This window comes from Carlito syrichta, unplaced genomic scaffold (assembly GCF_000164805.1).
Source record: "Carlito syrichta isolate Samal-C Ts95f unplaced genomic scaffold, Tarsius_syrichta-2.0.1 Scaffold316252, whole genome shotgun sequence".
Lineage (NCBI taxonomy): Eukaryota > Metazoa > Chordata > Mammalia > Primates > Tarsiidae > Carlito > Carlito syrichta.
The window spans coordinates 811,634-824,288 of NW_007260348.1; the positions used below are offsets into that span (position 1 = coordinate 811,634).

The 12,655-nt window shown below is 42.2% G+C and overlaps 1 protein-coding gene across 1 annotated transcript in view; it reads left to right on the top strand.

Annotated features, from left to right (window-relative positions):
- Positions 1-877: 877 nt before the first annotated feature.
- CSGALNACT1 (chondroitin sulfate N-acetylgalactosaminyltransferase 1) overlaps positions 878-12,655 on the top strand; it is a 93,644-nt gene continuing 81,866 nt past the window's right edge. The window contains exon 1 of the mRNA XM_008073994.1: positions 878-1,796. Within this exon, the coding sequence (XP_008072185.1) occupies positions 1,163-1,796 (634 nt within the window). The 5' untranslated portion in view covers positions 878-1,162. The remainder of the gene's footprint in view (positions 1,797-12,655) is intronic.

The window sequence follows — 12,655 nt, forward strand, 5'->3', positions numbered from 1 at the left end:
GCCATAAAGGAACACCTAAGGCTGGGTAATTTATCAAGAAGAGAGGTTTATTTGGCTCACATTTCTGCAGGCTGTACAAGAAGTATAGCACCAGCATCTACTTTTGGTGAGGGCCTTAGGAAGCTTCTACTCACGGTGGAAAGTGAAGAGGAGCAAGTTTCAATGACAAGAACAGAAAGAGAGGGAGAGGGAAAGGGAAAAGAAGAGAGGGAGACAGGAAGAGAGGAAAAGAGGGAGAGAGAAAGAGAGAGAGAGAGAGAAAAGAGGTACCAGGCTCTTTTCAACACCGGTTCTCTTGGGAACTAAGAGAGTTCACTTATTTCAGAGGAGAGGCACCAAGCCATTCAGGAGTGATATTCCCCAATGATCCAAACACCTCCCACCAGTCCCCACCTCCAACATTAGTGGTCATATTTCAACATAAGAATTTGGCAGGCTAAGCAAACAATATCCAAATCATAGCATAGGCCATGGCCAATGAGGAAAGCAGATTAAGGAATGACAGCTCCAGTGTCATTAAAGTTTTTGCTTTCCCCCCTCTGACCATCAGAATGTGTGCCATTGTGCAGAAATTCACAAGATACGGAAAATATAGAGAAGCAGAAAGGTCACTAGTAATCCTTCCACCCAGATAGAACTATTGTTCACCTTTTGCCCTACTTCCTTCCAATCTTTTTTTTGTGTCCTGTGTTCTTCGTATGTGTTCTGTTGCACATGCACATTTTTGCTCTGATTTACAAACATTTAACAATACTTGATAATCGATCATAAGCATTTTCCATAAACCTCACGGGAGGTCTATGGAATATTGATTGCTGTAGGGAATATAAGTGTGCTGTTATCTGGATTAAGTGTCACTGTCATTCGTGTCTCTTCTCAGGTCCTCTCTTGTTGTTGGCCACACACGAAGAAGGCTATGATGGGAATGAAGGCAAAAACTTGGAAGTTTCACTTGATTCATTGCTTCTGTCTGCAAGATCATCCTTTAGAAGGGAAGCTGTTCCGAGTGGTGGTGAACTCCAAAGGGCAGGACTTGTTCTAGGAGGAAATGGATGCAAGTAGCTCCGGAGACCCCCAACGCTTGCTTCCTGTGGTGTAGCTCAGGGAAGCCCTTCTGCTGGGGGGGATGCCGCCGGCTCTGGACCGCATGGCTGATTCCTGAATGATGATGGTTCGCCGGGGGCTGCTTGCGTGGATTTCCCGGGTGGTGGTTCTGCTGGTGCTCCTCTGCTGCGCCATCTCTGTCCTGTACATGCTGGCCTGCACCCCCAAAGGTGACGAGGAGCAGCTGGCCCTGCCGAGGGCCAATGGCCCCACAGGGAAGGAAGGGTACCAGGCTGTCCTGCAGGAGTGGGAAGAGCAGCACCACAACTATGTGAACAGCCTGAAGCGGCAGATTGCACAACTCAAGGAGGAGCTGCAGGAGAGGAGTGAGCAGCTCAGGAATGGGCAGTACCAAGCTAGTGATGCCGGTGTCCTGGGCCTGGACCGAGGACCCCCAGAGAAAACCCAGGCTGACCTCCTGGCCTTCCTGCACTCGCAGGTGGAAAAGGCGGAGGTGCACTCTGGTGTCAAACTGGCTACGGAGTACGCAGCCGTGCCTTTCGACAGCTTCACCCTGCAAAAAGTGTACCAGCTGGAGACTGGCCTCACCCGCCACCCCGAGGAGAAGCCAGTGAGGAAGGACAAGAGGGATGAGTTGGTCGAAGCCATTGAATCAGCCCTGGAGACCTTGAACAACCCTGCAGAGAACAGCCCCAATCATCGTCCTTACACGGCTTCGGATTTCATAGAAGGTTGGCATGTTTGTGAACTTGGCGGGAAGTAGGAGAAAAGGCATCTGGGGTCCCTGCGTCCAGGCAGGGTCCAGCTGTGGGAGGCTGACAGCTGTCTCTGGGATGGCTGGTGGGAAGTTTTCTGTAAGCATACCAATACCAAAGGTATAGCATGGATTTTTATTTTTTCAGAAACATCTGTTTCCACTTACTTTCTCGTGGAAACTGCGATCATTGAGTAGACAGTTTCGCTGCTCCTTGGCAGAAGAAGATGGAACATCTTGCTTTCATTAAAAAAAATACACACACACACATATACATACATACATACATATATATATATATGTGGATATATATATATATAAAGCTTTGAGAACCAAATAGAATATGATAGGCAAAATTTAATTTTATTCCTTTGCACGGGCACTTTTAATAATTGGACCGGGTTATCAAGCCCACAAACAAAAATAATAGCAAGCGTGTAGTATTGTACTTACATGTGCCAAGCACTGTCCTGGGAATTTTACAGATATTGATTTTTTTTTTCCACATAATGACCCCCTTATGGGATGAGGAAATTGAGGTGTAGATTAATTAAATGAATGCCTAAAGTTGCTCGGCTAGCAAGTGGCTGAGCCAGGATTTGAACCCAAGAAGGCTAACTCCAGAGTCCATGTCCTTAATCTCTACATTGTATTGTATAGATTGTCAGAGCACATGGAAACTAGTGAGACAGGTGGTTCAGCTCTTTTCATGGGCACAAGACAGCCTAGTATTAATTGCTGTTTGTGTCTAATTTCAGAAGACAGCAGCCTTATCCAGTTTCTTGGAAGACTTGTTAGTGTCTTCGTAGCTTACCTATTGTTGCAAGTTCAAAAACTAACTAGTAATTTGAGGTAAGAAATGCCTTCAAGATTATCTAGTTCTTTTCCCGATTTCTGGATTGAATCAGCTTCATCTTGCCCAGAAAAATAGCTGTGTCCGCCTACTCCCACCTTCTACTTTGGTTATACAACCATCATCATATGGGCCTGCAGGCAGGACTGACTCTCTTTAGTCATATCAAAAACCCTCTGGCTGCTATGTATGCCTGTTCTTTTGGTCATTTTCTCATCTTATGCTTTTGTCACTTTATATGTGAACCATAGATTTATGCGGTTTTAGTGTATCATCATTTTTTTATAAACCTAGAGCCAGGTTAAAAAAAACACTTTTACAAGATCAAGCCTTCAGAATGAGGATTCTTAAAACTCAATTATATCAGATTTTTTAAATGTCTAGAACATTCAGCAGCTAACTAGTATAAGCACATGATGAGCACTCAATAAGAGTTCAAAATATAATGATGATGCAACATCACATTTCATGGTTCTTTACAGTTTATGAAACATTTCCACATATATTATCTTACTAGCTGACCCCCAGGGAGAATCCTTAAACATCATTAAAAAAAAAAATCCTGGTTGTCACTCTCCCTGGAGTGTGCTACATAGAGCTGACCACGTACAAAGCAATTTCAAAAGGACTTGATTACAAATCAGAGCCTCCAATTTGCAATGTGTGACCTTGTGATTTTCAATCTGCATTCATATTTGAAATCTCTGCTTTTCTGTGCAGAGTATCTCAATATATAAAGCCTATTTTTCTCAATCAGCAGTGACATCAGCCTCTTGTCCCTGAGTTTATTTGCTGTGGAGTTCAGCTGACTTTTTATTAGAGAAACTTTTATTATGGCTACCCAAAATGTTGCTTTCATGTGCAGCACACAGCTGATATTTTAAGGCAAATTGATCCATATGTATCCTCAAATTTGGTAAAAGTCTAGTCAACTCTTTTCATATGAGGAGTAAATAAAGGCAAACACTTTAAGTATGTTTATACAGATTTGACTGTCAGAAGCAGTTCGTTTTATTTTAAAAATTCATATCGTAACAAAAGATTGTGGAGGCAACCTTTTATATTCACAGGAAGTGGGGAATTATTAAAGATTCACCAGTCAGAGGAAACTACAGGGAGGTAGAATTAAGCGTAATATAAGAAGTAACTTTGGAAATAGTGCTGTTTCAGAAAAAAGTGGGAGTCCTGTCACTATAAGAATTCTATCATCAACTGCATGACCGTTTGGCCAGGAGGTTATAAATCATGATTCTAGCTTTAGAAAGGTGGTTGGAGAATTACATTTGAGGACCTTTTCAATCCCAGTTCATGATTCTTCTATCTATAACTAGTTAAAGAGAAAGAAAGCACTGGAAAGGGTCTGATTTGAGATCTGTCTTCTATAATGATTTAGAGCAAGTGACAGGATCTTATAAGGGTGAAATAGATCTGCAAAATAACTTCTTTGAGTTTCTAAACATAACCTTAGAGAGAGTGATTTTGTGTTTGAGGTTTCAGTAGTCCAAACGTTGAAGGCATTTAGCAAAAATCCATGGGAAAATTTTAAGTTAGATGCAGGAGTACTCCACACTTAGAGAAATTAAACAAAGGCAACAAATTTGCTAAATCCCGAACTAGTATAATAAAAGTGGGAATTCTTTGTGTTTAAGGAAACAATAATAAAAACCTGTGAAATGCTTCCAGATGATAACAGTTATGGAAAACTTAAGGCTACTTGTGAGGCAGGTGGTATGATAACATAAGCATGGGGGCTGTGTGACTTTGACTAAGACCCTTAAGTTCCTTGAGACTCTGTTTCCTCATCTGCCAACAAGAGACTTGGCGTAGGTGTCCTTCATAGTCCTACCCAGTCCCAGCCTTTGGATCTGACCTATCTGCAAAGTACAAAACATTGTTTCAACAACTTTTCTTCATAGCTTTCCCAAGCATCCATCTCTGAGCATCCACTCTGCCATCCATCTCTGTCATCCACTCTGCTGCGTGACCCACCAGGAAAAGTCACCGACCTTTTGAGATAGTCCTCTATAAAAGGGGGGATTCAGATAGTTTATTTCCAAGGTCTGGTCTGACTGTAGCCACTTTCTGTAATTCTGTGATGCTTCTGGAGGCAGAAAGTCACACGAATGACTATCAAATTTATCTATATTGATTTAATTATTATCTGTCTCTAAAATGCAGAGGGAATGATATTCCTCTTATTTTCCCTTTCCCCAGATGCTTCATTGGCAACAATTTTTGTGTTGGATTCTTACATAATAGCACTAATGTTTTACAACCATCTGGGAAAAGAGGCTCAAGTAGAGGCATAATCAGATCCTGGGTTTCTCTACTTATCTTGTCAAGTAAACAGAATGTATGTTGTGGTTTAGTTATTCCTTAAGTATCAAGTATAGAGACTAATATTGAAATCCAAGTGGCACATCTTTTGGCTTGGATTTTATATTTTTAAATAGACCCCTCAGACATAAGCTTGGCATTATTCCATAAAACAATTCAGCTTTCCGAAGTCTCTCTCTCTTTTACAGTCCAAACGTCTGATGATGTGACTCCTGTGTGGGCGTTTGTGTCTACTCTCATCATGGGCTTGCTCTTCTGGTCATCATCCTGTGCAGTTCACCCTCCTCCAGCCTCTGTAGGATCCACAGTGTAGCGAGAGCAGATCAGATGCCCAAAGACTTGGTTTGGGGATGACATGGAGCCAAGCTATGATTCACATGAAAGTGAAGGTTTTGAAGGTGCCATGGTTTGAATTCAAAATTCAGAGGTGGCCAATGTGATCACATTAAGAGTTGGGGCTTTTAAGAGGTGATTAGGCCAGGAGGGTTCTTGCTTTGTATATACGGGACCCTTGTAAAAGAGGCTTCTTGTAGTGTTTGGTAACTTGCCTGTGTACCTGTGACCATGGGAGGACACAGTGTTCTCAACAGACAACCTAACCAACTGGTGCCTTGATTTGAACTTCCCAGGCTCTAGAATTGTGAAAAAAATACATTTCTGTTCTTTATAAATTACCCAGTCTCAGGTATTTTGTTGTAGCAGCACAAAATGGACTAAGACAGGGAGATACCCTGAGATATGTTTTAAAACAAAGGTATGTGGAGGTAGCTATAACAACTTAGTAGTGAGCTGTGCAGTAAATGCCAGCCTCCTATATTCTACAGTCATGTATCTCCTCATGGAGATAGTGAATGTTTGACTTAGTGAATGTTTGACTTTCATTTTCTGTGTATCACAAGTAACCTCTAGAGGGATACTCTGGGACCACTTAGCTTCTCTAGAGAAGTCAAATCCAGTTCCAGGTCCTGGGTGCTTGGTGAGCAATGTGCCAGAGACATAGTGGACAGGAAACAAACCTTTCCTTGGCGTACATTTCTGTGATATGCTTATCTGTCAGCAAGTTTGTGACTTGGGGGGGAAATGGTAAGACGAACTTTCAGGTTCATTTCTGGGCATTTAGGGGACATCTGGGGATCTCGGTGCAGAAATAGGGGAGAGTGGGGATTCTGCATAATGCTGGGTCTCACCTGTGTTTAGGGCGTGGTGGGTGAAACTTCGTGGGCTGGCAGGACAGCAAAAGGATATCAGGTCCTGAGTTAGGACTCAAAATTCTCAGCCAGTGTCTCCAGGGAAGTGAGGGTGGCAGAACTTGGCAGAGCAATCTTTTTGATCACCCTTACTTCACTGTGCGCTGGAATGACCACATAGGTTTGCTCTTATGCTTTGAGCAGGCCTGTGTGATATGAGGTCCTCTCTCATCCACCAGACCCCTCTATTTAATTATCTCCATCAAATGTCCTCATGTGTTTGCTGAGGCTTTAAGTTCTATAAGGAAGGAAAAATGCTTTTTATTCCGAATTAGAGATAAGAGGTTTAAATGCAAGTACATGGCTTGAGGCCACACTTTGTAGAGTGAATTCTTCCTTGTGGTGATGGTGGGTAAGAAAGTAGCTGGGCCTTGGATTCTGGTTGGCAAGAATCCAGCCCCCAGGCCCTCCAACAGGGCCCTGCATCCAAAAGAGCCCATGCCAGAGTACATGCTCTGCTGTCACAGAAAATGTTGACATTCTTAATAATTTTGGGTTTAGGGGCCCCATGCTTTGATTTTGCACTGGACTCTGCAAACCAGGTAGCCGGTCCTACCTCTAAGGTGGAGAGGACAGGAGGGAAAGGTCAAGGAAAAAGGAAGATGGGATTAGAAAACTAACCGTATATCCTTGACATCTTTGCCAAGGGTCAGCTCTGTTGACCTTCAATGGACTGGGACGAATGGAATCTGTTTACGGAGTGTTTTGCTGCAAGACTATGGAAGCTGGCAAATCTGACTTTGTGGCAGGTCTGATTTTGTTGTTAATTTTATTATCCTTATTCAAAATAATTTTGCTCCCAGGAGATCTTTTAAAATTGTTATTATGTATTTATTTGCTTTTTAAAACATGTCTATTTATTTTTTACTGAAGGGTACCGTTACATTCATTCAACAAACATTATGTGAGTACTTGCTCTGTGCCCGGTACTGTGTTAGACTTCACTCATAAAGATCCGAATTAAGCCTGGTCTTTACTTCAAGAATTTCACTCTAGCAGTGAATACAGATACTTTAAAAGACAATTATGATACAACATGATAAATGCAATGATAAAGATGTATCTTGGGTATTTTGAGACCACAATAAGGAGGCATCTACCAAGACCCAGAATATAGGACAGCCTTCCTAGAAGAGGGGAGTATCACTGTTTTTCCTGGCTTATGTCTCATATTAAGAATATGTTATGGGAGGGATTTGTGATGCTATAGGATGACTAAGGTAAAGGAACTTGGAGTTCTTTCATCATTGGAGAGGTCAGGAAAGGCTCAGTAGAGGGAGGGGCCTGGCTGTATCTCACACAAATCGAAAGGACATGTACTCTGTGAATTGGAGGTGGCACGGCGGGGGAAGATAGGTAGGCAAAGGGCCACCTGCACACGAATGGTGCAGCCCCATTGGCATGGCAGATGCTGCTGCTCAGATTTTCACAGACCCCGTCTTGTTGGGTAGGAAGCATTGTGTGTAGGAAAGGATCTGTAGTTTTTTTACTAGACTCTCAGTTTTTCTGAGCTCAGGATCATGGATGCAGTCCTGTGTCAAGGTTTAACCAACATGCGTGTATGGGATACCCACGATGTGTGCAGAATGTCCCCAGACATTTGGAGGTCTAGGAAAAGAAGAGAAAGCCAGGTCTCAGGCCTACAGGGTCTGATAGTCTGCCTGCGTGGGAAGACAAAACTCGGAATGACTGAGGGTTCAGTGGGCGGAACTGACCCTTGGTACAGAGAGATTCAGAATTGGTGGCTAATTCTGATGTGCTAAAGGTCAGGGAAGATGTGAGGGAGGTGGGACATTGAAAGCTGAGAAGGGCTTACGAGTGAGGGAGTGAAAGCAGCAGAGAAGGAGGTACCAGAAAGCAGATTGTCTTGGGAAACAGGATTGGGATGTAGGGTTAGGGACGAGACTGGCGAACAGGACCTGAGAGCCACTGGGAATGTCGCTCACGAGGACTCTGGGACCTGCTGGGTCTCCAGATTCACTCTAGTTAAAAGATCTTACTAGCAGGTCGTGAACTCAACTCTTGGGCTCCAAATAGCCCCTCTTTTCCTCCCGCTTGTGGTTATCTGGTGCCGAGACAGTTGCAGTGTCCTGGAGATCCCAGCGGTCAGCGATCTTATTCCAGCTGATCTTACATCTGTGCATCGGGCGCTATTTCCAACATTTCACAAGCACCCACTTATGTAATCCCCTCTTCCTCCAAGATCTCCGTGTTGTCAATGTGGAATCCCAAGTTCAAAGTGGTTAAGTAACATGCCTGAGGCTCCCCAGCTCAGTGACAGGGCCAAGATTCAAGAGCTCCATGTCACCTTCCATGCCCTGACTGAATGCTCTCTTCCCTGATTCCGGATTGATGTGGGAAATCTTTCAAAAATACACCAGCACGTGCAAACACCTTTGGAAGAGTTCTCATGCTGAGGTGTTGTGTGAACTTTCTTGGGAAGAAGCTTTGACAGGAAAAGAAGGAAAAGCATGAGATCTTGGGGAAGACAAACAGAAAGAGGCACAAGAAGAGAAAGCCGAAGACAAATTCATTAACTGAGGAAAGAACAAGTGGCATCTTGGAGGCTTTAGCATGAAAGACTTTATTTGAACTTCTCAGACACTGCACTTCTTTCAGAATAATTACAGCATTATGGGAAAAAGACAGGAAGTTGCAAGAGTCAGGAGAAAATACTGAATTCAAAACACCTAGTTGAGTATCATTAAAGAGCAGTTTGGCATGCTTGTCAGTTCCTTTAGGGGAAGAGACAGGGTTTACATTTCTGTTATATTCTCCAAAATATAATACTTTGCCTAAGTTTTGATTTCATATAAATCCAGGGTGTAGGCATTCCTGGAAGTCTCCATGATCTGAACCCATCCTACATTTTCGGTTTCAATTCCTATCACTCTCCTACCCTTCCCCTCCTGCCGCTGAATAGTCATTTTCTTGTGCGGCCCTGACATTTCTCCTCTGCAGAATCCCTAAAGGGCTGGCCCCCTAGCCTCAGGATAGCCAGCGTTCTCCATTCTCTTCCTCCCTGGAATCTTTTCTGACTCTTCCACTAGAAGTCCTCTCTGATCCTTCCCAAAGTAACGTGCAGTACTTGTGTACTTCTCATTACTCCATCGAGTCTTACGGCTCTTCCTTCATTCAGATTTGTCCCATCTTCACTGATTGATAGCTGCCAGCAGCCATAGCTGACAACAAGAAGTTTTGCTGTTCACTGATTGCATAGTCCTCACAGCAATCTTTGTATTTCATATTAGCCCCTTTGGGAGCTGAGCTAAGTGAGGCTTCAGAAAGTGTAACTCCCTCAAGGTCGCACTGCTGGTCAGGAGAGGAGCCTGGTCTCCTGACTCTCTTGTTGCCCTTTCTGTGCAGTTCACACCTCCTTGGGTTCGGGACCCATGTCTTCTTTAGTAGTCAGCTCCAAAACTCCTGTACAATCAGTTAAAAAAAATACATACATATATATATATATGCGTATATGTATATATGTATATATAGGAAGAGAGAGTGTCAAAAAATGTATGTACCTTTTAAGAGATGCTATCTATGCATAACTTTTTGAAGTACTTCTCAGAAGTGTCTGGACACAGATGGTAATTGCAGAAGTCAGACATGACTTGTATTCATCTTTTGCTATCAGTATATATTTTTCCTTTCTTAAAGTGTGTATACATTTTTTGACCCCCCTCTGTGTACATATATGTAAATTAATACACACACAAACACACACAAGAGGGACCCCCAAAAAACCAGAATTATGTTTTGGAGGGAGAGCCCCTTGTAGTGCAGTCTTCCCTCACTAGGTATGTATAATAGGAACCCATCAGTATCAGACTCACAGCTGGCAGTGTTGTGAGAGTCTGCGTTGCAGAAGGAATGTCCCTAGTTGTGGCAGACTGGTGCCTACCATGACAACACACCTGCCCACACCACGCTGAGAATTCAGCAGTTTTTGACCAAAAATTGCATGACCACCATGCCCCACCCTCCCTATTCACCCCATCCCACCCCAAGCACCCTTTTCTGTTTGTTTGTTGTTTGTTTGTTCCCCTGATGAAAAAAATCCTCAGAAACATTTTGCCAATGTAGAAGAGTTGAAATAAAAAACAGTAGAAGCACTAAAAGGCATCCAAATTAATAAGTTCAAAAACTGTTTTGAACAATGGGAAAAACATCTCAATAGGTATATTGCATCAAATGGAGAGTACCTCAAAGGTGACTTCAGTTTAAACATGTAAGAATAGATACACAATTTTTAATAAATTCCATTTGGGGGGATTCTCCCTGTGTGTGTGTCACATACACACATACACACACACAGAAAGAAAAAATATATAAATAAATATAAATATATATATGTATGTGTATTATAGATATACAGGCCAGGCACAGTGGCTCATGCTTATAATCTCAGCACTTTGGGAAGTCAAGGTAGGAGGATCACTTGAGGTGAAGAGTTCAAGACCAGCACAGGCAACATAGTGAGACTTCCAGCTCTACCAAAAAAAGTTTTAAATTATCTGGGCCTCTTGGTGCATACCTGTAGTGCCAGCTACTTGCGAAGCTGAGGTGTGAGGATTGTTTGAGTCCAGGAGTTTGAGGTTACAGTGAGTTATGATTGCATCACTGCACACCAGCCTGGGTAACAGAGCCAGACCTCATCTCTGAAAAAATTTTTGTTAATGTATATGTATATGTAAAATTTTTGTTAATGTGTGTGTATATGTGTGTGTGTGTGTGTGTGTGTGTGTGTGTGTGTATTTATATATGACATTGTTCTAAACCTTTTGAAAGAAAAGTTTATATAAAACCCAAGGTATACACAATATTCCTTGGAGCTCTGTTCTGCTCTTGCAGGTTCATTGTAAACTAATTTTTGGATCAAGGGATAGTTTCCATAGAAGCAATACCATGCATAGTACTTGGGTTCCTGGGATAGACCACAAATCTGCTTGAAAATCCAAACTCAAGAACACAGGGGGTTGGAGATAAGCAGGGAGTTGGAGATAAGCAGATGTGGAATGTAGCTTCTTTAGAAAGTTATTTTCTTTCTCTGTCCTAAGCATTCGTGTTACAGTCTCAATGGTACCCAACACTTAAAACCACGTTTTTAAAGCATTTTATTTTGTAATAATTTTAGAATTATCAGAGAGTTGCAAAAATAGTATAGAGTTCTTGTATATCCTTCACCCAGCTTCTCCTAGTGTCAGCATTTTGCATGATCATGGTATAATGATCAAAACTAGGAAAATAACAATGGTGCAGTACTATTAACTAAATTATTCCTAGGGTTTTATTTTCTTATTTTTGTATTTCTCCTGTTTGGTGTTCTCTGAGCTTCTTAGATCTGCAGCATGGTGTCTGTCATTCATTTCTGAGCCAATATTTCTTTACCCCATTCCTTGTTTCTTCTCTTGAAATTCCAGTTGCCTGTCTATTACACTGCTTACCATTGTCTCATAGCTCTTGGATGTTCTGTTACTTTGTTTGTTTGCACTTCTTTTTTTTTTCCTCTTTATGTTTTGGTTTGGGTAGTCTTTATTGACCCACCTCAAATTATGAAATTGTCTACTGATGAGCCCATTAAAAAGAATTTTTAAAAATCTGTTACTGTATTTTTTTATTGCTACCATTTTAAGTTTTCTTATCATTTATATCTCTCTGCAAAAGTGACCAATCTGATTATACATGTTGTCTACTTTTTCCACTATAGCCTTTACACTTTAATCGGTTACTTAAAATTCCTGGTCAGATAGTTTCAGCATCTGTGTCATATCTGAGTCTGGTTCTGATGGTTGCTTTATGTCTTGATTTTTTTTTTTCTTGCTTTTGCCAATGCCTCATCCTTTTTGTTGAAAACCAGACAACTTGTGGAGATTGTAGACACTGAGGTAAATAGTGTTTATGGCTGGAAATGGCTTTCCTTCTCTTAGGCCATGTGTGTGTGTGAGAGAGAGAGAGAGAGAGAGAGAGAATGAGAGAATGAGAGAATGAGTTCATTCAGTCAGGAGATGAGCTGAATTTGAGGCTTGTTGTTGCTATGGTTTCACTCATGCATCACAGGCTTCAAATTCTTTTAGCAATTCCTTCTGTTTAGGATGGAGGTTACTTTGCCCGAGCACTGTCTTTTCAGTCCTGCAATGTAGGTCTTTCCTTTGCTCTATATCCCAGAGAAGATATTTCTCTCCTGTCCCATTCCCAGCAATATCCTGCTGTTCCTTGTTATTCAAAGTTCATTGGCTTGGATGTGCAGGGCAGTGGGAGTGGGGTTATCTCTGATGCCCTAATTAAATCTCAGTCCTAGACAGGACCATGTTGCAGGGTCTTGGGTATTCTCCCACTCCACCCACCCCCAACACACACACACACACACACACACACACACACACACACACACACACACAC